Source organism: Aptenodytes patagonicus, chromosome W (assembly GCF_965638725.1).
Source record: "Aptenodytes patagonicus chromosome W, bAptPat1.pri.cur, whole genome shotgun sequence".
Taxonomy (NCBI): Eukaryota; Metazoa; Chordata; class Aves; order Sphenisciformes; family Spheniscidae; genus Aptenodytes; species Aptenodytes patagonicus.
Window position 1 is genome coordinate 308,179 of NC_134981.1, and position 27,298 is coordinate 335,476.

Here is a 27,298-nt window from a genome sequence, read left to right on the forward strand (position 1 = left end):
GGCTGCCTGATGGCAATCAAATGGGAGAGAGGCACCTACCTCCACAGGATAACTTGTGCTGTCCTGCCATGCATGCCCAACATACATCCTCCTATAGGATGTCAGAAAGTAAAGCTGCCTTGCCTTTAGAGAGGTGAAATAAATCCTAACCACCACATTAAGTCATAAGAGAGCCCAGGAAACATCTGAGAGCTGTTTGATCTTATGTGTAGTGAAGTCATTTGCATAACAGCTTCATTTGAAAAATGAAAGCAGGATGCTAGCAAATGACTAAAATGATTCTGTCTAAAGAACGGATGGGGAAGTCCTAGTCACTTCCTCCTGCATCCACTGCAGATGCAGGTGCGGAGGCTGGTCGCTGTGGTAACACACACCCACATGGATCCTCATGTTCACTGTGTGTGGCAACAAAAAAGGATGGGAGACAGCATTTTTTCTTATTAGCTCTTAAAATCAGCCTGGTATGACTAAATTGCAGCAGTGGTACTTTAGAAATTAAATAACTGCTTAATTTCCATAACATGGAGGTGTTCTTACTCCATCCCTATGCTATTGCAATTACTAAACTAAAAGGATGATCAAACTTTTAAAAAAAACCCCAAACCCCCAAAATTCCCAACACCTTCTCTCACACCTGATACCCTAAACGTATCTCCAATTCATAGCAAACACCTTGGACCTCAAAATGCCACACTCCAAAAAGTGAGCAGATCTTACTCTGTACAATTAAAATTCTGTGCAAGGAAGGAGTAATACTGAAATGCATTACACTTACAGTAGTCAGGAATATATGTCAAGGTGAACATAGCCCTGAAGCTTAATGTATGTGAGAGCTGCCAGAGCTATTAATTAGCTGACAGAATGAGGAAAAGTAGTTGATGCAACAACTAGAGACAGCAAAACCAGCCTTGAAATCTATTAGTGAAGAGTTACACAGTACAGATGGTCTTCTGTAGCCAGAGAGACAGTTTAAGGACTCTCAAGACAAAAGGTTATTTTACTGAGAAGGTAGCTTGCAGAGCTTTATGTAGATATATAGAAGGTAAATTCACTCATACCATTTCTGTGGAAGATATTTCTCCAATCCAGTATGAACAGTGCTTTGATTGGACTGCAAGAGGAAATGGCTTGAGCAAGTCAAAAGACGGCACTAATTACTAGAGAGAAATAAGTGTCTCATATTGGGCAAAGAGAAATTGAAAAACTCCATTAGGTCAATACACTATGTGAACTAAATTGAGGATAAAACTTTACCCATGGTATTTGGCTATTGTCTTCCCATAATCTCAACATTAGGTATGAAGTTCACTGGTTTCTGTGACCTCTGGTGTCAAATGATGCAATCCAGGAACACCAGCTGATCATCTCTACCACAAGGTTTCAGATCTCAGCTGTGCCAAAAATCAGGTCAGAGAATTACTGCAGTTAATACTTCTAGCCAGGGTCAACTTGAGTTCCAAAATGATATTCTGGCCACCTGATGCCTTCACGATGTAACAACTGTTCTGACATTCCCACAGTGTGTGACAAATGGTTGACAGTGCACTAGGACAGACTTTTGCAAAACTGTAAAATCCTTCCTACTAAACCTACCAACAGCATCATGATTTTAGAGTGCTATTCAAGAAACATCTCAAGAGAGAAATCTTCTGCCCTACAGAACTCGTACAAAGTGGAGAAGACAGAAAATGAAGTAGACTGGCAGAGAAAGATGCTCATATAGGACAATACAAATGTCTTACTGCTTATAACGGTACAGATCTCCTTTGATGGTTTGCCATGACACAGAAATACACAAGAAGGTGCGTACCCAAAGCCAGCGGCAGCTGGTGCCGTTAAGTCCCAGCACTGTCTTCTAGAGATCGGCGAAGAGCACGGCCAACATAGTCAGCAAAGGCCAAGTATGTGAAATTCAAAATGCCAAACCAACAACTAAATGAATCCCAAACCATTAATTTTGGAGAGCCCTTTCTTTATAAGCCTCTCATGCTCCTCTATTCCTATTGTTCGCTAGAAATAGGATCACTCTCAGAAGTTTAATGCTGCATTAACAACAGCTTTTTCCATTTCAATTACCCCACTGTAGAGTGGGGAGGGAAAATGGAAGAAGTGTATTGACCTTTCTGAAGCATATGAACTCTTCCTTTGCCAGAGAAGCCTGAGCTTATTTGGATCACCTTAAAACCTTTTTTCCAAACCTGTTCAATATCCAAAACCAAATAACAAACACATAAGTAACTTAGCCTAGCAGATACTTCAAGAAAAAATAAGTATTATCCCCAAACAATTGCACTTCAGGAAAAAAAAAACCCAAGGCTTCAGTTCAGAAAGGGCATCACAAGCCAAAGAGAGCTTTAACAAATGCCTAGGTTTAGTCATGTATTTTAATCCCACTGATTTCACAGGGATTTAAATGTTGGCTTAATTTATGCATACTGAACTTTTAAAGTGCTTTACTGGATATGGGCCAAAGGAAATGGATGCCTCTTGCAGCTTGTCCTTAAGAACCAGAATATTTCACTCAACATCAATTATTAAAACAGTTAAAGCAGTTCCTAAAGGCAGTGATACAGTAAGAAAATGCCTTTCCATCCACTATTCCCTTTTTAAGTAAGGCTCAGAACGATAAAGTTTTCTTCCACATGCCCTACTGCCACAGGTAGAGTTTTGTCAGATGATTTGCGCAGGTCCCTCTCCAATCTCTACAGTTCTGTGATGTTCTCTTTACCGTATTCAAATATAGTTACAATTCCAGCATCTTAGGTATAGATCCTCAAAGGTTAATCAGTTCCTACCTAGGCTGACAAAGACTGCGTACCATTGGACCACGCACTAAACTTGGGAACTAATCAAGGTATGTCAGAGCTCTCTAGTAGCGGGAAATTCACTGAACGCTGACCAGCTGCCCCACTGTAATGCCCCAGCTGACTGCCCGCAGTTAGTTTTAAATCATGCCGGGAGACAGCTACTCACACATCAGCACTGCTGCTCCTGGAAGCCCTCCATGGAGCGCACCTGCAAAGAGACAAGCAAATACAGTCAGTGAGTTCCCCTGCCTTTCTCTGGACAACTTTTAAGGTTTAATAATTGGATTCTTTCTCTTTCCACATTTCTAAAGGAAATTGTCTCAATATTACTGAAACTTGTTTGGATACCTTTGCAAAGTGATGGAGAAGGATCATTTAGGTTTAGCCAGCAGTACAGTTGGGATGTCAGAAGCTAGAAGGCACATAAACTTGCAAAAAAAAAAAAAAAATCTAAGTGCATAGTTTGAGAAACCTGTACAGGCCCAGGGTGCAGATATGTTTAACTTTAGCTGAAGCTCATGATTCAGATTTCCCCTTCTTTTTTGTTAAGGAAACTACTTTATTATATGCATTGTTTTAATACAGTTTGGGGGTTTTTAAACTGGGAGGAGTAGAAGAATATAGCAACTACATATGCACAGATATATCATTTTGTGGACAACAGTTTATTACAGAGTAAGAAACAAAATAAGCTTTTATACAAATTAGAAAACTGTGACAAAGTATCAGCTAAATATTACCGTACTAGACCATGTCTCAAGCTATAATTTTTGATTTATAAGTCAATTACATAGGATAATTAACACAAAGGTACATCTCATTCATCAATAAATATTTCACTATTTAATACCCTCCAAAGGAGAAAGTCAGAAACTCAAGGTCATTTGCAGATTACTTCAAGCATGGCTGTCATTTTGGAAATAACTACATTAAAATCCATGTACAGATATCCACCTTTCAGCACAGATGAATTTGAAGATCAACAGATGTAGTTAATGATGCGTTAACATTCCCATCTGAAACTTGTTATGACCACATGTACAGCACCTCCCTCAGCATCCAGCCAACGTTGTAAGACTACCAGATCCCACCAGAAGGGTGGATCTCAACTGGAGATTTAAACTGGTTTGTCAACCATGTCAATGAGATTCAGTTATTTCAATTTTTTGCTACATACTTAATGAAAAGCACTATGATAATTTTTCTAAAGTAAAAAACTATTTCATGATGGGGATCTTAATTAAAGCAATACTGCTTATCAATATTACCTGGGCAGGACAGGCTACTACCCATATCTGAAAATTCCCTTGAATTTTAATTACCTCACACCCCGATATTTTCATGCTTTCAAAGCATCAAGACTTTTTAAGACCTAATAAAACCGATTCAGTGTTCTCACACTTGTCCCCAGATACACATAAGCAAGTCACAGATTCTTCAGTATTTTGAAACAAAACCAAACATTAAAAAAATTGGTGTGTTTTTGACCAAACTATTCAATCCAAATATGCAAAACAGTTTAGTGAGCAAAATTGCCCTTTCCCAAAGACAGATCAAAAAATTTTGCAATGTCTAAAAGGTTTGACACCTAGCCCAAGCTAGGTCTATCTGTTCCCTTTGGTCAACAAAGCAATAAAGCACTATATGAAAGTAGCTCATTTGCCTTTTAGTGGAGGATCAACTGTCTTCTGAAGGTGCCTATGCCTCCACCTCTAATAGTGAGATTCTGGGGTTCAGAAGCTAAAGGACCTAGAAGACTAGTTTATAGAGAGATGAACTCCACCTTTGAGCTCCGGAGCAAATGCACACACGTAGGGCTATATACGAAGAGTCAGGTTGTGACATGAAGCAAGTGTCCCTCACCTTTGGCAGACTGCATTTAAAGTTGCTTTATCTTTTATAAGTTTGTGTGTGCTGGAATCTTTATTTTGGATTTTCACAGTTTTAGGGTAGACTGTTAGCATTTTTATTTGAATGAATATAAGTTCATTTGGCCTGGAAAACAACTGAGTAGGGGTTTGTTTGTTTGTTTGTTTAAAATCACCACAGAAAAGCAATGGCTGGTGTTCAGGAACACCATCCTGGTACTTCAGCCTGAAGAACCCCAAAGTTTTCACTTATCTTGCCCATTCATTTTTAGCCTTCAGCATGTCTTACTGCGTGACTAACTATACAATACTTAGCTTGCTATGAACAGGCACTTTTTCCTCGTATTTCCATTTACAGTTCTTGCAGAACATGAAAAGACCACCTTTCCAGAAATAAGATCAGTAAAAGTCTTGTATGTTACATAAGAGAAAGATTATCATAATAAGAACAATCCACCACAGTATGAATCTGTGACTTTGCTCCCTCTCATGATTTGCAATCTAGTTCTCTTAAAAAAAAAAAAGAAAGAAAAAAGTGATAATGTTAGTTTACTAGCTCAGTTCAGATTTTATTTTCCTTGCACAGTTCTTCATCCATCTGTCAGTTGCTGCCAGACATTGGACATTTGACCATGAGAGAGGAGAATGCAGTCGGAGCTGATTATTAGCTACATCCAAGGGACTGGAATGTCAGTGACTGATCCTAATACATACATGAGGAAGGAAAGAAACTGAAAAGCTTGAAGGAGACATATTCTTAACACTGGAATATTAAAACACTGTATTAAAACACATCTTCACTTCTGTAAAAGCTCCCTCTTTGCTCAGTTCATTTACATTATGTGTCATATACTCAGTAGGAGGCTGTTACAACATATATAAACACATAAAACCTTATTTTAATGCAGTATGTAAAAAGAAATCCCTGGATGTTGAACAACTGAAACAGAAAGATGGAAGAGAGAAAGGTGTATTTATCATTTTGGGGCTAATGGATTTTTTAAAATCATGTTAAATCATAGAGGACATGGAAATTCATTTTCCTGCTTAATTCTGTCAACATTTTTTCCTCTGACAGCTATACATGTTTATCTTGTTTTTATATAGGATGAGCAATTCCTCTCTGAAAACAGATTTATGAAACATACATCTACAGTAAATCTTACAACTCCAGTTGGTACTGGAGAAGTAGCTGGGAAGATCCAAGGCTTTACTATCTCAAGAGAAACTTTGACACCACAGCCAGGCTTTTATGCATTCATCCCCTAACAGAAACAGTTAGCTTCCTCCCAGAAATGCATGATTGCCTCTGTTTGTTAGCTGCTTGATTGCCAGACAATGGAATAGGAAACTCTGAGGAGTTCAGGTTTTTCCCTGTATCAAATGTCAAATGGTAGGAGGAAAAAAAAAAACAAACAAAAACCCACGCCTTTTTCATTCCTAAATGTATCAGTCCAGTTTTGTCTCTTTGGATCTGAAAAATTTTCATCACAACCTCATTCCCAGTACCACCTCTAGACTCTCCAATCCCTTTGTCCGGAAGCCCCCAAACTCCAGGAGACGGATAAGCAGTGTGGAAGGTCCCCTATTCAAGAATGATACTGTGGTCTATTCCGAACACATCACAGCTACTGCTGTTTAGAGAATCTGAGGTTGTCAGAGAGAAGGAATTCCAGTTCAACAGTATCATCAGTGGTCTCTACTGGTACATTACTCTTTTCCACAGGGGGTGAGTAATTCCGTACTTCATGTCTTGAAGCTAATATCCTTGAAGTCCCATTGCAAGAACATGTCTCTGGTTGTCTGATGTTGTCTGAGCAAATACAGTTTGGATGGTAAACGCCTGGACAGGAATTTGGTTGGCAATGACTAGGGACATAGTATTTAGTTGCCACTGGACTTGATTCTATTTGATGATGAAAAGGATTATTAGCCACACAACAAGTCTGGAGACAGTTATTTTTGAATCCATGATGAAGGCCTAATTTAGCAATAAGGGGCTTGCCAACATTAACTTCCTTTCTTTCATCCATTGTATCTTCTATTCCTGGATACTCATAGTGCAAGCACACAGTGAAGATCAAGTGCTCCTGCAAAAAAAGGAAAGGGGGGGGGGGGGGGATAAAAAGAAAAAAACAGTTATGCTTCCTCCCCAAATAAACAATATAGGAAGCACTTGAAGAGTCATAATCTACTGGAGAAGGAGACTAACCTTTTTAGGAGCTAAAGACCCATATTAGGCAACACTTGTTTAGTGAGGACCTCTTTTGGTTAATACTTGCTTACCTGATAGTATTTATTTCTAGAAGCACTTATATTAACACCAGCTGCCAAAAGCACTGAAGAAGAAGTACCAAGCGATGCCCAGCACAGAAGTTCATGACACAAAGATACAGAGATAAACTTAACAGTGCCACAGTATGTTGAAGTGAGAACCTTTCAAAAACTGCATGCCCAAGAGCACAGGTTGGAATGGAAGGAGATGATAGGTAACATTTTCATCTCCTACTAATGACTTTGTAAGATGCAGCTCTGCTTCAGGTCACATTCTTGTACTATAGGGAATAGGAACATCCCCACAGTGTGCAATAGCTGATCTTCACAAAAATAATCATCTTGTCAAAGTTCAGTACGGGCCTAGAAAATACCAAGTTCCTTGCACGACGGTATCAGTCCTGCATATGCATTGATTCCCTGGCTTTTATCTAAAAACTAAAGTCACTAAATTGTGCTATTAGCAATTTTTTCCCTCCAAAGAACATATTACTTATTATATAGACAATACACAGCTACCTCAACAGAACTGCAAAGCAATATGATTAATCTAAATTATCTGAACAAACTTGTGGGGAATAATATATATTAACCCTTAGTTTTTGCAGTGAACTTAGCCTGGTGTAGAGGCAGTGTTTGGGAAGGTCCTTTGATACTAAATAGCTTCCGGTTTCCTCAGGAGTTCCTTTATTGGCCTCTTTAGGATCCACATCCAGGTCCTGTTGCAAGAAAAAAATGAAAACTTAATTGAAGGTACAGAATTTGTAGATCATAAAATATTTAGCAGTATTTCTTTTTATAAAGTCAGCATTTTCTTCTTAAAAAGAAAGAAAACATCAATCTTGGATTACTTGCAAAGGCTGTTGAAATCACTGTTAGTCACAGGCAGAAGGGGTTACATTTGAGGTTACCCTCTTTTGCTGATGGTTCCTGTCAAACTTGATGTGCTTGCTTCAGGGTTGCTCTTTTTTACCTAACTTCTGCTATGAAGTACAGTATTACAACACTAATTCTGTGGGCTAAAAATACATGTATTTATTATGCACATTAACTCAAATATTTTATTCATAAAGCATCAGAAGTGTCCTGTTCGTTCTATCTAAAAAGGTTTTCTGCTCCATGTCCTCTTTCATTGACATCAGAAAAGAAGGGTTTTTGCCCCAAGGAGCCTTCTGTTTTACTCGTATCCTTCACTTTACTGTGATCAGCTGAGTAACATCAATGGAACTGGACAGGATCACCCAGGTGCACAGAACTGTAAAACTAAAGCCTAAGAAACCTTGTCCTGCAAGGTAGATGTGTCCTCAGCTCACATAGGAGCTACTGACATTTAACTTCTTCAATTAAATGTAACAAATACTTGATATTAGAAAATTAAAAACAAAGGAGACTTTGAAAGAGATGACCGCGGATTCATTTTAATGTATTTTTATATATATTAAAAATATGCATTAAAAAAAAAGTGTGTGTCTGTACAGACACACACACGTAAGCACCTGATTTCAACAGTTTAGACCCATTTTGTTACAAAAGATGCAGTTTGACATGGACAGACCAGACAGTTTTCAACTTCAGTGGAGGGAGATCACCGAGACACCAATAGGAAGCACTTACGAGTGCGAAGTCTGTAACGTAGGCTCTGCAAACTACTATTTCAGGTGGCTTCTTTACTATTCGCGTGTAGATTATCATGACATTGGAAAACTCAGCTGCAAACCCCAACTGAATCTGAACACCACATTTGAATTCAAGATACATACTTTCTGGAAGCTCTGCAAATAAATAACACATCATTACATTCTAAATAAAACTTAGCATACGTATTTTCTATTTTTAAAAATTTTTTTTTTAATTCAAAAGTTTTAAAAGGTATAGACCTCTTCCTCCTGCCCTCCCTCTACCTATCACTTACATATTTATACTGAAGCAAACCAGGTTAGAAGCTAACCAGGCAGCAATACTGTCTGCTAGTATCACACAGTAACTGGCAGACACTGCCAGAGAGAGCTGACTCAACTTCTGCTTTGCAGGTTTCTTTCCAAACTCTGTGCAACTAGCAAGGCAACATTTACTGTAACTGGGATATAGCTTACTGACCCAAGAATTTGTTTACGTATCTGTAATCAAACCAGAAAGGTTAATATGGTATATATCAAATATATAGGACACACAGCTATAGCATTATAAAAACCTTTGAATTTGATAGCAGAACAAGTTTCAGGTTCATTTTTTTCCTTTCACAGGCTATGCACACATTCTAGCCCGCAGCATTTTTCTTCTTTATATTTCGGATCTTTCGCAATCCATAGGAATATATCTAAAAGTGCTCAAGGGTCAATGACATCATTCTGTGTCTGTATGCTTTGTACTGATTTTTCTACTCCCACTGGAAGTGGATTATTTAACATTATCATAGACACACCTTTATGCAAATATAAAGGTTATTCTCTTCCCAAATTCCAAACACATTCTCTTCTACGCATGGCTTAAAACAAATAAGCCATAAGATAACATTATGTGTTTATAATTTTTGTCTTGCATTTCAATCATTTAACAAACAAGAATTAAGGGCTTGATTCCACAAATAAAAATCTACATCTGTGAAAGAGTCTGCCTACACGACTAGTTGTCTTGAAAATGCCACCCGTGACCCTCTGCCCAATCTGTCAAAGAAATTTTAAGATGTACTGCAACATATTTAGGTGAAAAAGATAAAAAGGTCTTAAACCCCACTACCCTTCTTAAAAGAAGTCTAGAAAGCCTGGAACTGATTTCACCCTTATTTTAGTTTTCTTAGTTATATACATTGAAAACTCCTTTTCATCATGCACTTTTACCATACAGCTCACATGGCTATTTTAGGCAATGACTTTAGAATGAGATTAATGATGTCTTAAAAGTGTCATTGTTAGACACAAACAGATTACTAGGAGATTATTCCAGGAGGCAGGCATCATCTAAGTCTCCCCTATAGTGTTTGAGTCGTCTTAAATATACTTACTCAGGATGAATTCTGCATGTCACCTTGTTCATTATAATCTCATGTATAGGTAAACCCCAACACAAATATTTCCAAGATCTGAACACACTAATGAAAATTCGATATGAACTTGAATTTCTTCCATTTCTGTTCAATATCACAACCCACAGACTAGAGATTATTAAGGAAGGACATCCTCTTATTTTTCCCATCGTGCCAGTAGGATCATCTAAAAGTAGACTGTACTATACCATGAGCTTTGGCCCACTGTAGGTTCCGCGCCAGAGACTCTGCAGAAGATACGGTTTGTTGAATGGGATCAGTTAATGCCCTTTTCTCAGACAAACTGCTGCGGATCTCCAAAGCTTGCTTGCCTTTGGTAAGGTGACACTTGCCCATATCTAAAAATAAGATGCATATAGTTTCTCTCAAAATCAATGCTGCTGAAATTCTAATTAAATTAAGTACATCACTGCAATGTTGTCTGGTTGCTATGGTTATGCCAGTGTTGGTACTTCCATAAAAACTTGCAGTTTCAGAAGTATTCATTGCTCAGCTATTCATTCACTTAAGGCTAAAACAGCATGCCAGATGCCTGCAGAGAATCCTGAGGGTTTTGCATGTGTCCTAGTCAACGTGCTCACATTTTTCAAAACCAGTTCAAGCAATATCACAGCTCTGAATCAATAAGGTCCTAATTAAAGTGACTAATTTCAAGAATGTGAATAATACCATTGGAGGGGATTTCTAAAGAATTGGAGGCAAGTGGAGTATTTTAGGGGTCAATAAAGGGGCCAATATTGTTTATTTATCATCATCACTAATGACCTGGATGACAGGACAGAGTGCACCCTCAGCAAGTTTGCAGATGATTAAAAACTGAGAGGAGTGGCTGATACACCGGAGGGTTGTACTGCCATTCAGAGGGACCTGTACAGGCTGTAGAATTGGGCAGAGAGGAATCTCATGCAGTTCAACAATGGGAAACACTGAGTCCTGCACCTGGGCAGGAATAACCCCATGCACCAGTACAGAAAGGGGACCGACTCACTAGAAAGCAGCTCTGCAGAGAAGGACCTTGGGGACCTGGTGGACACCACATTGACCATGAGCCAGCAATGCATTCTTGTGGCAAAGGCAGCCAACAGGAATACCGTTGCCAGCAGGCCAAGGGAGGTGATCCTTCCTCTCTTGTCAGCACTGGTGAGGCCACATCTGGAGTGCTGGGTCCAGTGCTGGGCTCACCAGTAGAAGAACAACATGTAAATACTGGAGAGAGTGCAGTGAAGGGTCACAGAGATGAGGGGCCTGGAACACCTCTCATATGAGAGAGTATGAGGGAACTGAAGCATCTTTTGTATGAGTAGATGCTGAGCGTGCTGAGACTGTTTAGACTGGAGAGAACGTGGCTCAGGGGACTTCTTATCAATATGTATAAATAGTTGATGAGGGAAAGTAAAACAGACAGAGCCAGACTCTTCTCAGTCAAGTGTGATAGTACAAGAGGAAGCAGATGTGAACTGAAATAGAGAAAATTCCACTTAACCATAAGAAACAACTTTTTACTCTAAGCGTGATCAAACACTGGGACAGGTTGTGCAGGGAGACTGTGGAGTCTTCATCCTTGGAGACGTTCAAAATGCACATGGACAAGGTCGTGAGCAACCATCTCTAGTTTACTCTACTTTGAGCAACAGGGTTGGACTTGACAACCTCCAGAGGTCCTTTCCAACTTTAACCAGTCTGCAATTCAAACTTACTCCAATTTATTAGGGTCTCCCTATATTTAGTTCAATTACATTTAAAGGTGACATTTTCAGATAGTTTTGCTGCATGCAGAAACTCAAAACCTATGGCCTGCAAAGTGAATTAAAAAAATCCTGGAAAATTTCCATTTACGAGTTCATAAAAAAAATGAAATAATGAAGGCTATTTACGTGGAACACTTTTAACGTGAACACTCCTTTAGAACATTTTCAAGTGTCATCAGTGCACCAATGTACTCACTAACACCCAATATCGGGTAATACTGACAACAAAACACCCAATATCTGGTAATACTGACAACAATCGTTGTCATGTTACCTGACAAATCAATCTTTCTCTCCACTCTGAGTTCAAGAATGAGATAAGTAATAGGTCACATGTCAGAACATCTACAGTATGTGACATTAACCTGGCAGTACAGACAAAACAATAAGAGTCAGTCGTATTTTACAGGACATTTGGGGAAGTGTAAGGAAAATGGGTGCCAGCAGAATTGTGACATGTTCTTATGGGGAAGCCACGAAGGTGGGGGGAAGAGGAGAGAGAAATCTCAGAGAATACTAACCCACTTAAGAACACCCAAAAGCAATGACAAAAAGGATGAGGGGAAGAAGAGAGTAAGAATATTTTTGGGTATTTGTTCATTATAAAATTTGTAAACTTCTTATGCAAGTTGAAAGACTGATTGGTCTGTGACCATTGCAGAATACAAGTGGGTGTCTGTTCTACTCCTACTCCTGCTTTGAACAGGCTGACAATGGGAGAATGCGGGATAAAAACTAAAGACGTACTATATACATAAACTACAGACATAGTATTGAAGCTAGGATGAGTGGATTACAGGGTTCTCTTTTCACAAAACAGTAACAGTCAGAATGTCCCAGAAGGCAAGAAAGATGAAGGAAAGGGAAGATATTTGGGCCTGCTTCAAAACAGCGTTTCAGGAACAATGGCTTAATGAATTTGGGCCTAAATACAGCAGCTGGTGAGCATCCAGCAGGAGGAGCTTTATCAGAGCTTCTGCCAGGCTTTCAAAGGAAACACAGCTATAGCTAGCTGCAAATGAGAGGACAGCAAGTCCTCAAATTCTTCCTTTGTATTTAGGTAATGGCAAAATTGAGTAGCACTGTAAGCAAATAAAAAGCACAAATCTTAATGCAAAAAGCACTCTGCTTGACTACAGCTGGCAAAAGAAGAAAAACACATCGCCTTGTAAAAAAAAAAAAAAAAAAATCATCAATCAATTTCAGCCCTAGGCTTTGGAATAATAATTTCAGTTTTAGCCTCTGCAGATCCTATTTCTTCAGGATAATTCTGAGATCTGAAATTTTATTTAACTTTTCACAGAAACTTCATGGAAAGTTTAATAGGTAAGGCTGAAAATACAGAATGGTAAGTTTGTTTTATGGGATCTAGTCAAACAGCACACTAACTATAAGCAAAAAGACAGAGAATATATATGAGAATATATACCAGACAAACAAGCAAACGGTAACCCAAGACCCATCACATTTCAGTTTACATCCTGGGGGTATGCTGGATTCCTATTGCCATCAATTTGACATAAATTCCATGCTTATATTTCAGCTAGTCAACCAATAATCTTTTCCCTTTCCTCAGTAGAGCACTGACACAAGCTCCGTTGGTTTAATCTTTGCATTTCATTTTCAACAGTCTGACCAGTTGACAGCAGAACTTTACCATGCATTTAGGATCCTCTTGGATTTTTTTCTGCTTTTTGGATCCCTATCAAAAGACAGACTGGGCAAAATCCTGAGACCTGCAGTTGCACTAAGTACACTGGACACCACAGCAGAACTTGGCTGATTCCGTACATTATGTACAAATAACAGAATCTTACACAGACAGCTCTTTGTTAATGGCTGTATCTATTATCCTATGTTTTGAGCAAATGTTTACACAGAAGCAATACATTTTCCCTCAGCAGTTTTCACTTTAGCACTTCTTCCATCAATTATAAAAGACAATTAATTACTGAACCAGACATATTAAAACAGTGGATTGCCCTTTATAGTGCACTTACACCCTTTGATAGAGAGCAAATAATTATCATCGCTATAGCACTCTGAGGTAGGTAGGACTCAGTTTAAACGAACGTGGAAGCGACTGGACTACCACTAGCAGCTGACACCACAAGACAGAAGAGTAATTTCTGTGGATGGATGTCCTGGTTTCGGCAGGGATAGAGTTAATTTCCTTCTTAGTAGCTGGTACAGTGCTGTGGTTTGGATTTAGGATGAGAACAATGTTGATAACACACCGATGTTTTAGTTGTTGCTGAGCAGTGCTTACACTAGTCAAGGACTTTTCAGTTTCCCATGCTCTACCAACTGAGAAGGCTGGAGGTGCACAAGAAGCTGGGAGGGGGCACAGCCAGGACAGCTGACCCAAACCGGCCAAAGGGACATTCCATACCATGGGACGTCATGCTCAGTACATAAACTGGGGGAAGCTGGCCGGGGGGGCCGCTGCTTGGGGACTGGCTGGGCATCGGTCGGCGGGTGGTGAGCAATTGCACTGTGCATCACTTGCTTTGTGTATTATTACATTATTATTATTATTGTTGTTGTTGTTATTTTATTTCAATTATTAAACTGTTCTTGTCTCAACCCACGAGTTTTTCTCACTTCTACTCTTCCAATTCTCTCCCCCATCCCACCGGGGTGGGTGGGGGGGGGAAGGACTGAGCGAGCAGCTGCGTGGTACTCAGTTGCTGACTGAGGTTAAACCACAACAATGGACAATTCAAAGTTGCATGCAGAAAGACACTCAGAACAAATAAGGTTCATTAAAAAGGAGAGTATAAAATTGATAACTATTAAAGCAGCTCAAATCCCTTTATAATATCATGGTGCCTAGTAGCACCTGCTTCTTGATAAAAGCTGCTATTTTAACAAAATGCAACAAGAGCTTGAAGTAGTGTAACACATTCACCATGAGAAAAACGACATTTAAGCAAAGAAGTTTTTAGTAATGCAGGCTGAGAAGACTGTTAGTGCCGTAAGCTGGAGTTTACCTTCTGCAACCTCATCAAGCAGTACAGTAATCTTCTTGTCTTCTAACAAACGGTCCTTCAAGAACTTCATGAAGATTCCATTGGCCAACCCTGACTGCTGAATTTCAAAAGCTTCTGCTCCTTGGCACCTATGAGATCATCAATATCAGAAAAGGAAAAAAACACTGAAACATCTGCATGATTAAGATCAACATGAGGACAAGAGTAAAGTTATTTTGGGAATGGGGGAAAGAAACCCTACAATTTGAAAACCAGGTTGTGTCTAAGGCCAACCTGCTCTTCATGTTCATTTGCAAGCAACTCATTCTGGGAAGATTTCACTTACAATCAAGCCACAGACCAGAGCTGATGTAAAACTGTTTATATGAGGAGCTTAAATTTCTCATAGAAGACTTCATTAAAGCTCTTGACTACTTCTATTCAACAGCTTGTGCACTTGACTTGAAAACTGATAGAGAGAGGTTATTTAGCTTTCTGCTTAAGTAACCTCTTCAAATAGTTTCAACTGCAATTGAAACTTTATTCTTTACACCTAGAATAAGAAACACAGGGGCCAATCCATATGCTACTCCCCCAATAATTCATTAATTTCTATTTCTAACACTTTTTTTTCTAGAAATTTAGCTTGCATTAACAGAGGAGACACATGACCGAAGAGGGTACAGCACGTATAGTTCATCAACTGCTCCGCAGTACTTGACCTTCTGTACAAGCTCACAGTGCAGCAAGTACCATTAGGAACACACAGGACATAACTCTCCCTTCCCCATCAGCACAAAGAAACAGAACATTATGGGTCTGAGGGTAAAATTTGCTTTTTTCTTCTCTGCGTTTTTTTCATCTCTAATAAATAATACTTAGATGAGTAGAGCACTCCTACAAGTGACCATCAGAAAAAGATCAGGAACACCGTCCAGCGGTTTCTGGTTTGCTGAATGCAGTTCTCTCACTGGCATTACCCTATATCTGAATTGGAACGTTAAATACGGGGAATCATTACATATGCATTTCCACAGTCAGTTGACTGTGGAATGATTCAAAGAATGAAGTAAAAAAGATAGTATGAGGACACAGATATGGATATAAATTACTGTTCCTTTAACACCACAGTTGGTATTTTTCTGTAGAAGATCAGCTATACAATCTCAGTGGTCACTTCTGGCTTCAAAACCTCTATGGCATAGCAGAAGAAAAATTTCCTTACGTTGCATATCCAAAAACAATGTTAGCCGTAACCTTCAGAGCATCTAAAATAAGAATTGTGTCATCATATTCATTCCTGCAATAAATGGAAACACAAAAAAGTAAAATAATAATTTGAGAACTAGTAATGGTAACAAACTCTACAGTTGTTCAAAATACCGAAACAGCATAGTTCAGAAACATTAATTTTTTTCTCTCCTACAATTCTGGAATGAATCCTGACTGCTAAAAGATAAAAATCAGCATCATCAACGCTCTTCACGAAGACAATGTAAAGACACAATCAGATATCACGCATTACCCAAATGAGGGCATGCTATATTAACCAATGTAGAGTTTGGCTACAATATCTTAAAAAATGATTTCTGATAACTAGCCATTTTAGGTTATAACAAAAACTATATGATTTTTTTTATTTTATTTATTTATTTTCAAAACATGGTGTCTGCATAGTTAACATGATGCTTATGCAGCAGTATTTTCTATTTGGACAGCAGATTGTGAAGCTGAATTGGTCACTGGCATTACATTAGCAGTGAAGTTTAGAGGCTCTACTAACACTAAAGCACTAGCAATTTTCTATTATGAAACATTCCTTAGATACCAATTTGCAGAAGTGCTGACTGAAGAGCTGATTTCAAGTGCAAGTTTAATCGGGCATAGTAGTCTCTTAACATGCAAAGAAAAATAGTACTTTATTTAGAAAAATCTGATAAACCAGTTGATTTTTAAGCTCTAAATAAAGATACAACATCCCTAGCATAAAAGCAGTCCATGAAATCCATGCCTCTGAATAGTTCTAAAATAAGCACTTCACTTGAGCCCTTCTGTCAAATTAACATGCCTTTGATCATATGGATTCTCCTTCCTCCCTGTAATGATGAAGATGGTTAATGATGCAAGGGAAAAAGGGCATTTTTCATTTTTAAGATGCCTAATTTCACTTTTATCTAATAAGACTGACGCTTTATAACTTTTAAACAACAACAAAAAAAGAAGAAATAAATGTCATTCAAATCAAGAGGCAAATATCTGCCCATGGAAACAGAAAGTCTAATCGCCAGCTTCACATTTCCATCCAAGGCCAAAGGCAAAGTAAGTTTATGAATGACTCCACAGTTGACTTTAAAAGCATTCAGGTGCAGGCTGTGAATTCTCAGAACTATGAACTTCACGAGTTGAACATGAATTCACAAGCTGAACGTGAATTCACAAGTACAGTGAATTCTCAGCCTAGACTAAAGATTTCTCCTCAGTGTGAAGTCCAGCTTTCTCTCTCAAGATCCCTTGCTATTTCTCAAAGTGACTGTTCAGTTTTATTTGTTCATTTTTAAAATAGGCTCAGTTTTAATCTGTTGCTACAGTGAATAAACTGAACTTCACAGTTGGTTCCCAAAACTACAGTCATTATACCCTCTCCCTCTACCGTGAAGCAAAAACATCCCTCAAACATCTAATGTCAGTTCTCACTATTCATGAATTATGAGATGTACCTTTTCCGACACATATCCAGTAGGAATACATTAAGTCCCGTCTCTTTTTCCTGCATTAGTTTGAGGATGTTCTGCACACACAGACAGTTTGCAGATCGGTAGGGATTTGGAGCATCAATAGGAACCATGAAACTGTTCCCATAGTTTTCGTAGCCATGGCCAGCATAGTATAACAAACCTGAGATTTCAAAATATATGTGACTGAAAACACAGTTCAAGGGTACATTGGAACATTTCTATCAATTTTAGCATGGTCAAAAACTGCATGCACTATGTCCACCCTATGTGTCTGTGGGAGATTAAGATCACTCAAGCTACTCCAAGCAGTTTTTATATCGATATGCCTTTGTTAGTACAGGAAGGAAGGGGAGGTGGAAGGGGGGAACCATGTTAACATCAACTTCACAATACACAGACACAACAAATTTTAAAAAACCCCAAACACTCATGCAATAGAATCAATTAGATATTTGCATCAAACACAAAGTTAAATACTCTTAAAATGCTTTAAGTAGAGTTACGACCTCTAACAGAAAGAATCTGTGTATGATATATCTCACAGATAAGAACAAGGAAATGTGTCAACTGTAAAACATCTTCTCCACATGTGCAATTACAAAGCTTTGAGTAGCAGTGAGTCAGTGCAGATTTTACTCAACAGTTTGGATGGATTTTTTTTTTTTTAAATGAGAGATGCTGTCATCCTTAAAATTATTCTCCTTTAATTTTTTTTTTTTTTTTTTTTACTTACCATTAATCGTCGGCAATTCTTAAAAGTACTTTAATTACAAAAAAAATCAGAGGAAAACCTTGCTTGCACTATGAGAGTATTTTACAAGTTTTTAGTTTTGCTGTTTCCTCCGTACAGTCAGTTTCTCCATTTGTTTTTGTCTTTTTTCATAGGGAGGGATAAGAAATATTTTTACATTGGGGGGGAAGATTATGCTATGATCATGTTTGGTTTACAAAAGATTATCCTACAATCATCTCCCTTGTGTCAATACACAACAGTCTACAATATTTTAAGATTTAAAATCTTCAATAAAACTTGCAATAGTTTTGTATAAAGAAAACATATCATGGAATTAAAAACAGCTTTTCTTAACCCTGAAAAAGGGAACTGCAACCTAGGGCTTAGATTTTACTTATAAGAATAAAAATGTCAAATATGAAAGTCATATCAATTTGCAGTAAGATTAGATGATCTGAGCATTAATAACCTCCACTGCCATAAAATGCAGTTACCAGAAGCTTGTATGATTAAATGGCATTTTCCTATTGTCTGTTCCCAGTGTTGTTTTTGCTTATCTATGGCAAGTTCCATCTTCTAAACAGAATTTTTATTTATCTATACAAAGCTATGTGTCAGACCTTCAATTAGTATATAGTATTGCAGCTGAATAAAAGTCAACAGATATCACAATTTATGCTAACTGGAGATATGGTCTTCTTATGTCATTATTCTTACTAAAAATAGCTGTGAAATTTGTCACTACAAAACTTGAATATTCAGAAAAAAACCAAAATAAGCCTTATCGTAACATACTAAAATGATCTACATTTAAATCAGCTTGTGTAGGTAGGTATGCTAGATGTTTTTACCTTTTCATCACAGATAGCTACGACAAACGAAAATACTTCTTTCACACAGCCCTGCACTTTTTGTAAAGGAATACCAAGATACAACTATAGCCCTTCAAACTAAGCCTTCGGTTCTCTTTTACTTGTAAGCTCTCAAGTCATTAACAACTATGCCAAGACCTTGCAAACTGCTCCACTCAATCAACGGTGCTCAATTTCTTTTTATGGGAAACATGCATAGTCAAGATAAGCAGCCAGCAAGTGCATACAAGGTAAACTCCAGGATGCAAGGCTTCACTTAAACAAAGAGCCTAATGGTTATTGATCTGCCAGTGTCTTGGAAAATGGCAACAGCTTTATTCAATTAAAAGTTAGATTTCTAAAGGGCACAGAATTTAAAGTGTATGATTAAAAACCTAAACAAATAAAGGTACTATTGGGCTATTTATAAGATTCCAATGGTTACCTGAGACCGGGTGGGTAGTTTCAAGAGAGTTAAAGATGAAGTTAAGCGTCAAGTGCATGACTCCATGTCAGGTCCTAAGTTAAAAGGAAATTCTTACATTTGATTTCCACAGAGTTTGGATCTGGACCTAAATCAAGGTTATATTTGAGATTATATACATCTGAGTGTATGTTAGATAAGTAATTGGACTGACTGAAGGAAACAAGCCTCTAATGTAAAGCACTATTTATCAGAGTATTTCCTCAATGAATAGAAGTATTTCAGAAATAACAACTACGTTTCTTTTATATCCTTGGCAGATGACTGGGCTATGCTTATTTGATGAGTACCTGCAACAGTTAATATGTTGAGCTCAAGATCAGAAATAAATCTCTGCATACCCAGAGTAAGTAGAGTAAACATGTTTGGAGGGCCTCATTAGACACTTTGACACAACAATTTTAAGTAGGCTCAAGTTCCTCGTAGACGTCAGCATTTAAGTGATATCTGCCTCTCTCTCTTGCTTTCTCTCACGCTCTCTTTTTTTAAGAAGAAAGCAGCCTAACTATTTTTAGCCTTTAAAACATATGGGTCTATGCTTTTACCCTTTGTGGAATACAGTATTAATTGCACCCTACATTTAGAACAACATAAATTAAGACATTAGAGGAGACAATCATCATCACTTTGTTTACTACTCCTGCTCTTAAGGAACAGTATCTGAAATGCCACTTTCCTGGCAGTAAACAAGAATTACATAACGTCATATTAGGCATCATGGATATGTTTAACAAGGACTAAGCAGACGTAGCCACTATGCCTCTTCTATTTGGAACTATGCCCACTAAAAATGCAATAAATCATTATCTATTTGTGCATTGACAGCATCTTTTATGTGCTTTAAGCCATTAATAGCCACTATCCAGAAAGAACAAAGGGACCATTTAAATTGAAGTAGTTATTGCCAAACACTACTGACAGAATGCTCTGCTTACCTTTCAGAAATATCAACTTGCAGTTGTATTTTTCCAGCAAAAATATGCCTTATAAGAGCTTTCATATAGTGCTGGTGAGAAACTCATTAAAGCCTTTCAGTACTTTATTTTCTAAATTCATGTCAACAGTTATAGAAAAAAAATTGAGAAGGTGCAAGAATCTAAAAGCTCACTCAAATGTATAAGCACATCTATTTCCCAGGGAACAAAAGAAGAAAACTGCTATCAGAAAGTCTACTAAACTTTACTGTCATAATTAGTCTTCATGTCATGCAAGTTTTGGCTCTGACATAAATGCCCAAATATCAGAGCAGCCAGTTCTGCACAGACAGAGCATCAGGTAACACACCATTAAAAAAGGCATAGTAAGAAATAATCTGACCTTGTGTTCCAAAAAAGAATCAAATAATGTTTTCTTGGGTGGGCATTACTATAGGAATCCTGCAATTTAAATAGGACAACTGGCAGAACTTTTTGGTCTCTGTTCTAAATAATTTCTGGAGTCATTTATGCAATCTTAGCTTTTAGAAAAATGACAAAAATAGTGGCAGTCAGCAGCAAACTCCTCAAAGCCCACAGAAGAATTTTTCTTGCACTCCAGGCCACGTCATTCTAGGCCTTTTCCATGCAAGACATGAAGGTGTGTGCTCTGTGCATCGATTCCACCATGCCCTCCCCCAGCTAGCACGCCACCAGTTCTGTCTTGTGCTTTTTCCCTCAAAATCAAGTTTATGCAAGACAAGGAATCCCAATATATGAGTAATCATCTAAGAATCAATGCATATCAGTAGTAGCAATGCATACCAGACCCAACTGGTTAGTCATTAGCCCAGCAGAAGGCACCTCCTGTGCAGTATGTGGAGGAGAGCTTAAAATTATTATTGATATTCTATTACAGGTATCTTATAATTGGATGTGTGACTCAAATAACAAAAAATATAATAAAAAGAGAGAAACGTGTTAAACACACATCTTTTAGTATGCATACTTAGCTTAATTTGTCCTACTATAACTTAAACCAATACTGATGAGATGCTGCAGTACAATCATTAAAGTGATGCTGCAATTTAGATGTGAGTGCCTTGGATTTTTGTGGGGTGTTATTTTTAAGTCTCAAGAATTTAAGGGGAAAAAAAAAAAAAAAAAAGAGGGCTGCTGCCTGCTTAAGCAGCATAACCACTATTAAGCTTTCCATCTAATGTGCAAAGACACACAGAAAGAATAAATTTTATACTCTATATTCAGACCTTCCACTGAGTTCTGCCCAAACAGGAATCTTAGTATTCAACTCAGTGAAAAATCCTTTATTACTGACAACTGCAGAAAGTCAGAACCTGAAGTCCATAGCTCACCAATTCCTCAGTTAATGCCTTTCCTTATGCAAAGTATATTCCACAAAGGATAATATGAATTCTTCTGTTTTATTTTACTTCTTCAAAGTGCATAGACATAAGAGAACTACATTTTCATTTTACATAAACAAACTTCTTTTCAATTTGCTTTTTGAAGTAGAAATCCAGGTTTGCACAACTCTCCCTGTCAAGGACATTATGAAAAACCCTGTGCTTGCCAGGCCAGTATCACAATAACTGAAAGGAACCAGCAATTCAAAATAAGTATTTCTACTCAACTTGAAAACTTGGCAAAAAAGAAGAGGGCAAAAAAGATTGCATCCAATCTGTTGAGTGTTATGCCCTAACTCTAAAGCACAATGTTTTTCTCTTATTTCTGTACTGCATATTTTAGTTTGTAACATCTTCATGAGAGATATGCTTTGCTACTATGTGCCACGCTCCTGTCCCCCTCCCCCCCACCTGGTATCAGAGTGCCACTCACTGTAAAGGCAAAGAAAAGCACCCCTCTCCCTCTGTTCTTTGCAGAGCTGGTGAGCGAGGACTAGGAGAGCAGAGCAGCCCCTCCCTTCCCCTTCCGCCAGAAGGACGGAAATCCAGAAGGAAAGAGCGTTCTGCAGACATCCAGTAGAAAGACGGGATGAACGGAAGGGTCCCACCAGCAAGCCCAGAACATATTTCATGCTGTACTTAGGGCTGTTCCCCACCTCCCCAAGAAATGCAACCCAGCAGTCTAAATATGCCAAGGGATTGGCCAGCCCTAACCAAATCATTAACTTGCAGGCACGGGGAAGGAAGGAGGACAACAGAATAGACATTTACAAAGAAGGTGTTTAAGAGGTCTCCTAAAAGCAGCAAGGACTGCTGCCCAAGACTACATGTAGTCTTGTATACTGCAGTTACACAGTTTTCAACTACTCTGCTACTAGCTCATTTCCATAATACACTAACACAGGTGACACAACAGACTATTCTTGCTCTTGCTTAAAAGACTACTATAAACTAGTACTAATGACTTCTTAGTACAAATGTGCGTCTTCTGCAGAGCATGTTGTCAAATATGCTATACAGATGCAGCAGCTTTTAGCAGACAAACACATCAGTACTATCAAACAAAAAAGTGCATTGCAGTTTTAGGCGTGGTTAAAGAAAAAAGTTCAAACATTTTATCTGTTCTAAAGAATAAAGAAACAATAACATTTTAACCAAAGTCAAAGAATACGATGATGGGTGTTTTTAACTTTTCCCATTCTACATACATGCTATTTACCATGAAGTTTGTTTTGCTATCACATATAGTGAGCTGGCAGAGGTAAATACCAGATGTTTGTGTACTTGATACACCACAAAACTGACTTACTTCAGAAAGGGTATCACATGTTCTTACCATATACTCCTTTGTCCAGGAGAAGTAAAAATTCATTCACTGCATTTCGCATCTCAGACTCAGTAAGATCCAGCAAAGAAACAACTTTGAAATCCAGCTGTCTTAGCAAATTGGTCAATTCATAGACATCTACCATTGGAGCCTTGAGTTGGGGGTGATTCCAGTAGCTCATATTTCCTATTAACAGAGCTACCTTGTCTGTTGCTGCAAAGACAAAGGAAAAACAAAACCACAGCACATTTATATATTCCATGGGTTCAATACCTTTAAATTTAATTTCTTCTAAAGTGAAAATAGTATCCAATCTCACTTCAGGCACAATATTTTATATGATTTTAAAAGTCATCGTACATCAACAATACAGCTCAACTCTATTCTCATCCAAAAACCAAACATTTCAGCATGGTCTGACAGTCAACATATCTGAACTGCGAGGCATCTCAGACTGGATAATCTGTCAAGAAGTGAGTCACTAAGGCTATCTCCCATTTCTTTCATTTTTCTGAAAGCACAGACTATTACTGAAATTCCCTCATGCAAGAAGAAATTTAATAAACATGAAAATTCTTATGGCAAGTTGCCAAAGCTATGGCCAGTATGTTTTCCCAAAAAACTCAAATTTTCTTATGCTTCTTAAAAAACAAACAAGAAACCACCACACACAAAAGACCACTTTCACATCTCCACCTCCCATGTCCCATCTCTCTAAAACACAGTACATTTAGGTGGAAACTGAAGGTCGGAAGTAAAAAAGTCTTTTTTCTGTTTGTTAATGTTTCTTTTTACTGTTGCTCTAATTAAAAACAATTATCCAGAGATATGAGAAATTTACGAAACTCAGAGGGAAGTCTACTGATTTTCTCATAGTTTGAGATACATTCACTTTGATTTTAATAAAGTCAGAAGTAATTCTTTAATAAGTAAACAAAGCAGCAATGAAAGGGGAAAAAAGTCACATTGACAGAAATGCTTTAGAGACCACTAGCCTGATTTTTATCCAAACATTGCACGCTAAGTTCAAGAAAGGCACTTATTCAAAGCAAGGCATTTCCTCCCTGGTTTGTTACTTCTCCTCTCCAATAGGGATTATTGTCCCACAGCTCTGGTGGCAAATAAGATCACGTGAATGCCCCAAACCTGCTTCAGAGTCAGTACCCCTGCACAGCTAGATCCAGAAGAGAACCTCTGTCCGTAGCCTCAATGTCTAACATTTCACCTCCTTCAAACAAGATGTTTTCAACATTTTTGCAGCTGGAAAACCTCCAAGGTCTTGAACAGTGTAAACTATTTCAAACAGCAGAGACTGAGTGACAGTGGCATACTGTCATTGAAAAACACTTTTAAAAGTACAAGCTTTCTAACTAATTTAGAAAAGATGAACCAGGACTGGGGAGCACTTACATTCCCTCTCACGCTGATGAGCCTGAAAGAGCGGTAAAATTTTGACAAAGGCCAGCAGCCTTTCCACCTGGTTTAGCACCGACGACAACATGCCTGGCCACAGTCAAGTCTACCATGCAAATTTAAGAATGCGATTAAAAAACCCCAGCAACTATTCTTCATAACACACATATGCTATCCATCTATCTTTATAAGCTTCAGCTCAGGATCAAAGCATCCACACACTGTGCATCAGAAGAGCTGAGCTTGCAGGGACAGCATACCCTTAGCAGACAGACTACCAATCCTTTTTATCATATCATCCTGCTACCACTACCTCCAACTGTTGAAGTATTCAAAGTAATGGAGTAACACACTGGCTAAGGTCGTGGCCAGAGGAACTTGAAACACTAAACTGAAACAGATGAGAAGTTGAGGACGCTCCACTGAGTCACTAAAAATATTGGTGCCCTCACCGCAGTCTACTACTGAAAGGGCATGCAAATGTTATAAAGGACTATAAAAATATACAGCAGTCTCCCTTCCTGCAGCTATTTACAGGCACTACAGTTATTTCATTAGCAGTGGCAGAAGAAGCAATATTCAGAAGCAGCAAAATCTATTTCCTAGATATGAAATACGTACGTTCATTACAGCTAAAAAGTACTTACCAACAGGTCTGTGACTCGATTGTTCTTGTAGGTCTGCTTAAAATAGATTAAATCAGCAGATTGTCAGTAACTACAGTCATAGTTGCCAATGTCAGAAAATGAACTGCATGTTCCATACAGCCATAGTCTATTGGTATTGCTTTGCCTAATAAGTTACTAGTTTAAGACAAAAAAAGTACTCTTTTTTTTTGTTTTGGTGGGGGTTTGGGGTGTTGTGTTGTTTACCTGATCTCCTTCACCCTCTTCCAGCAAACATAGCCTAATAGGCTATGAATAGCTAGCTCTATAAATTAAGAAATAATAAATGCTTACAGTATAATTCTGAATCTCAAACTGCACATCAGCATTTTCAGTAACACCCAAAACAGTTAATCCTCTCCAAATGAAATGCAGACATGCAAGATGGGGGATGCTTAGCAGGGATCACCATCTGTATGTGAAAATGTGTTTATTTTGTACTTCACAGAGGGATGGTAGAGCCAATGCTCTGCCAAGAGGAACATGTAAGCGATGTGCCAAAGTGGTACACTTTGGATAACATGTTATGTATCATGACACTACCACTTCAGTGACTAAAACTAAAGTCTTGGCAAAAGCAAACATATCTTTGATGTCTAACCCAGGAAATTATATGACCTTTGTGATTTGAGATTTTTGGGAACACTGTATCAGGGATAATCCCTTATGGAGTACTATTCCAGATCTACGTTTCTATAATAAACATCAAATAGGCTTCAAATCACATTAGCTCACTCCAACATGAATTCAAGAAATATACCAGTTCAACATATCATGGGTGACAGCCAGACACCCTACATCTTTTTCACCTTAATAGTCTGAAAAAGCAGTAGCATACTAAAACTTAAGAGTCCAAAGAAGCCACAGACAAGAAAGCAAACGATAATTCCTTTGTATTTGTATAAGTATACATGCAGTATAAAAGAGTAGCTTTGTGTGATTTTACAGAGATAATAGCAACCCTATGATTCACTATATTCTTCAAGTTAATTTATTGGAACCAGAAAGCTGTGCTGCTCTTAACATGGTATCTGCCCCTATTAAATCCCCAGTTATAAATACATCCAAATAATGTAAACTATATACTGTAACCCAGCTAGGCTTCAGTGATTTGTAACATAAAATGAAGATGCAAAATTAAAATTTTTCAAAACTTACCACTTACCTGGTTTTTGAAGATCACTTAGATCTTCTGTGAAGAAATACACCAATAAAATCATAGTTTAAACAAGAAGCAAAACCCACATTTTTTATTAAGAAAAATGTAATTGTCATGCCATTATTAATAGAAGCCAAACGTTAGAAAACAAACGACCTTTCTAAAATACTTTTGGCTTTGCATTTCTGTAAATCTAACCTTTCACGTTTATTCCACACACAGAAAAGAGAAAATTCTACATCAATATACTAAGCTATGCTAGACACACCATTATAATACAGTAGATCTCGAAACAAAGGGAGAAACACATACTATGCCTCAATCCGACAGGCATGCAAGCAGCTTGAATGAATAAGGAGCAAGATGTCAGAATCACCCATTTGAAAAATAGATGTTTGAAGGACTGCTGAAAAAGCAACATCCTGAGCAAGAAATCTTACTTTGTAAAGCCACGTGTATTCAAAAAGACTTCAGATACAATTTTCAAGCATTCTAAGCTACCACAGATTTCACCTAATTATTCTGAGAACACTGGAAACTATGGAAAAGAAAAATCATTTATCTGAAGCAGAGGTCTCTTGGAGCAGGCCTGCTCCATGCAGTGGAGCCCTAGGCAGATCTCTTAAACCACAAAAGCAGGCTCATATATCCATGTGGGAGACCTGTAGTGACCTGAGGTGATACTACTGTCAGTGTTAATGTAGCTTAGTAGCAGAATGATGTGGCATCCAAGCAAACTGTAGTTTGGGTGTAGACCCCCACAGATAATACAGTGGTTATCTTCTGCTTCAAAGGGTAGTTGAATTACAGGTAACTAGGAGGCTTCTGCATAGCACTCCAAAAGGTAATGCAGACACCTCCAAGCCAGAAAGGATGTGAAG

At 38.1% G+C, this 27,298-nt stretch overlaps 1 protein-coding gene across 1 annotated transcript in view; it reads right to left on the minus strand.

Annotated features, from left to right (window-relative positions):
* Positions 1-3,451: 3,451 nt before the first annotated feature.
* LOC143171845 (mucosa-associated lymphoid tissue lymphoma translocation protein 1-like) overlaps positions 3,452-27,298 on the minus strand; it is a 40,782-nt gene continuing 16,935 nt past the window's right edge. The window contains exons 8-17 of the mRNA XM_076360935.1: positions 26,424-26,450; positions 25,241-25,276; positions 23,190-23,393; positions 17,430-17,607; positions 15,938-16,012; positions 14,734-14,861; positions 10,181-10,330; positions 8,564-8,721; positions 7,543-7,668; positions 3,452-6,765 (exon numbers count right to left, since the gene is read on the minus strand). Of these exons, the coding sequence (XP_076217050.1) occupies positions 6,304-6,765; positions 7,543-7,668; positions 8,564-8,721; positions 10,181-10,330; positions 14,734-14,861; positions 15,938-16,012; positions 17,430-17,607; positions 23,190-23,393; positions 25,241-25,276; positions 26,424-26,450 (1,544 nt within the window). The 3' untranslated portion in view covers positions 3,452-6,303. The remainder of the gene's footprint in view (positions 6,766-7,542; positions 7,669-8,563; positions 8,722-10,180; positions 10,331-14,733; positions 14,862-15,937; positions 16,013-17,429; positions 17,608-23,189; positions 23,394-25,240; positions 25,277-26,423; positions 26,451-27,298) is intronic.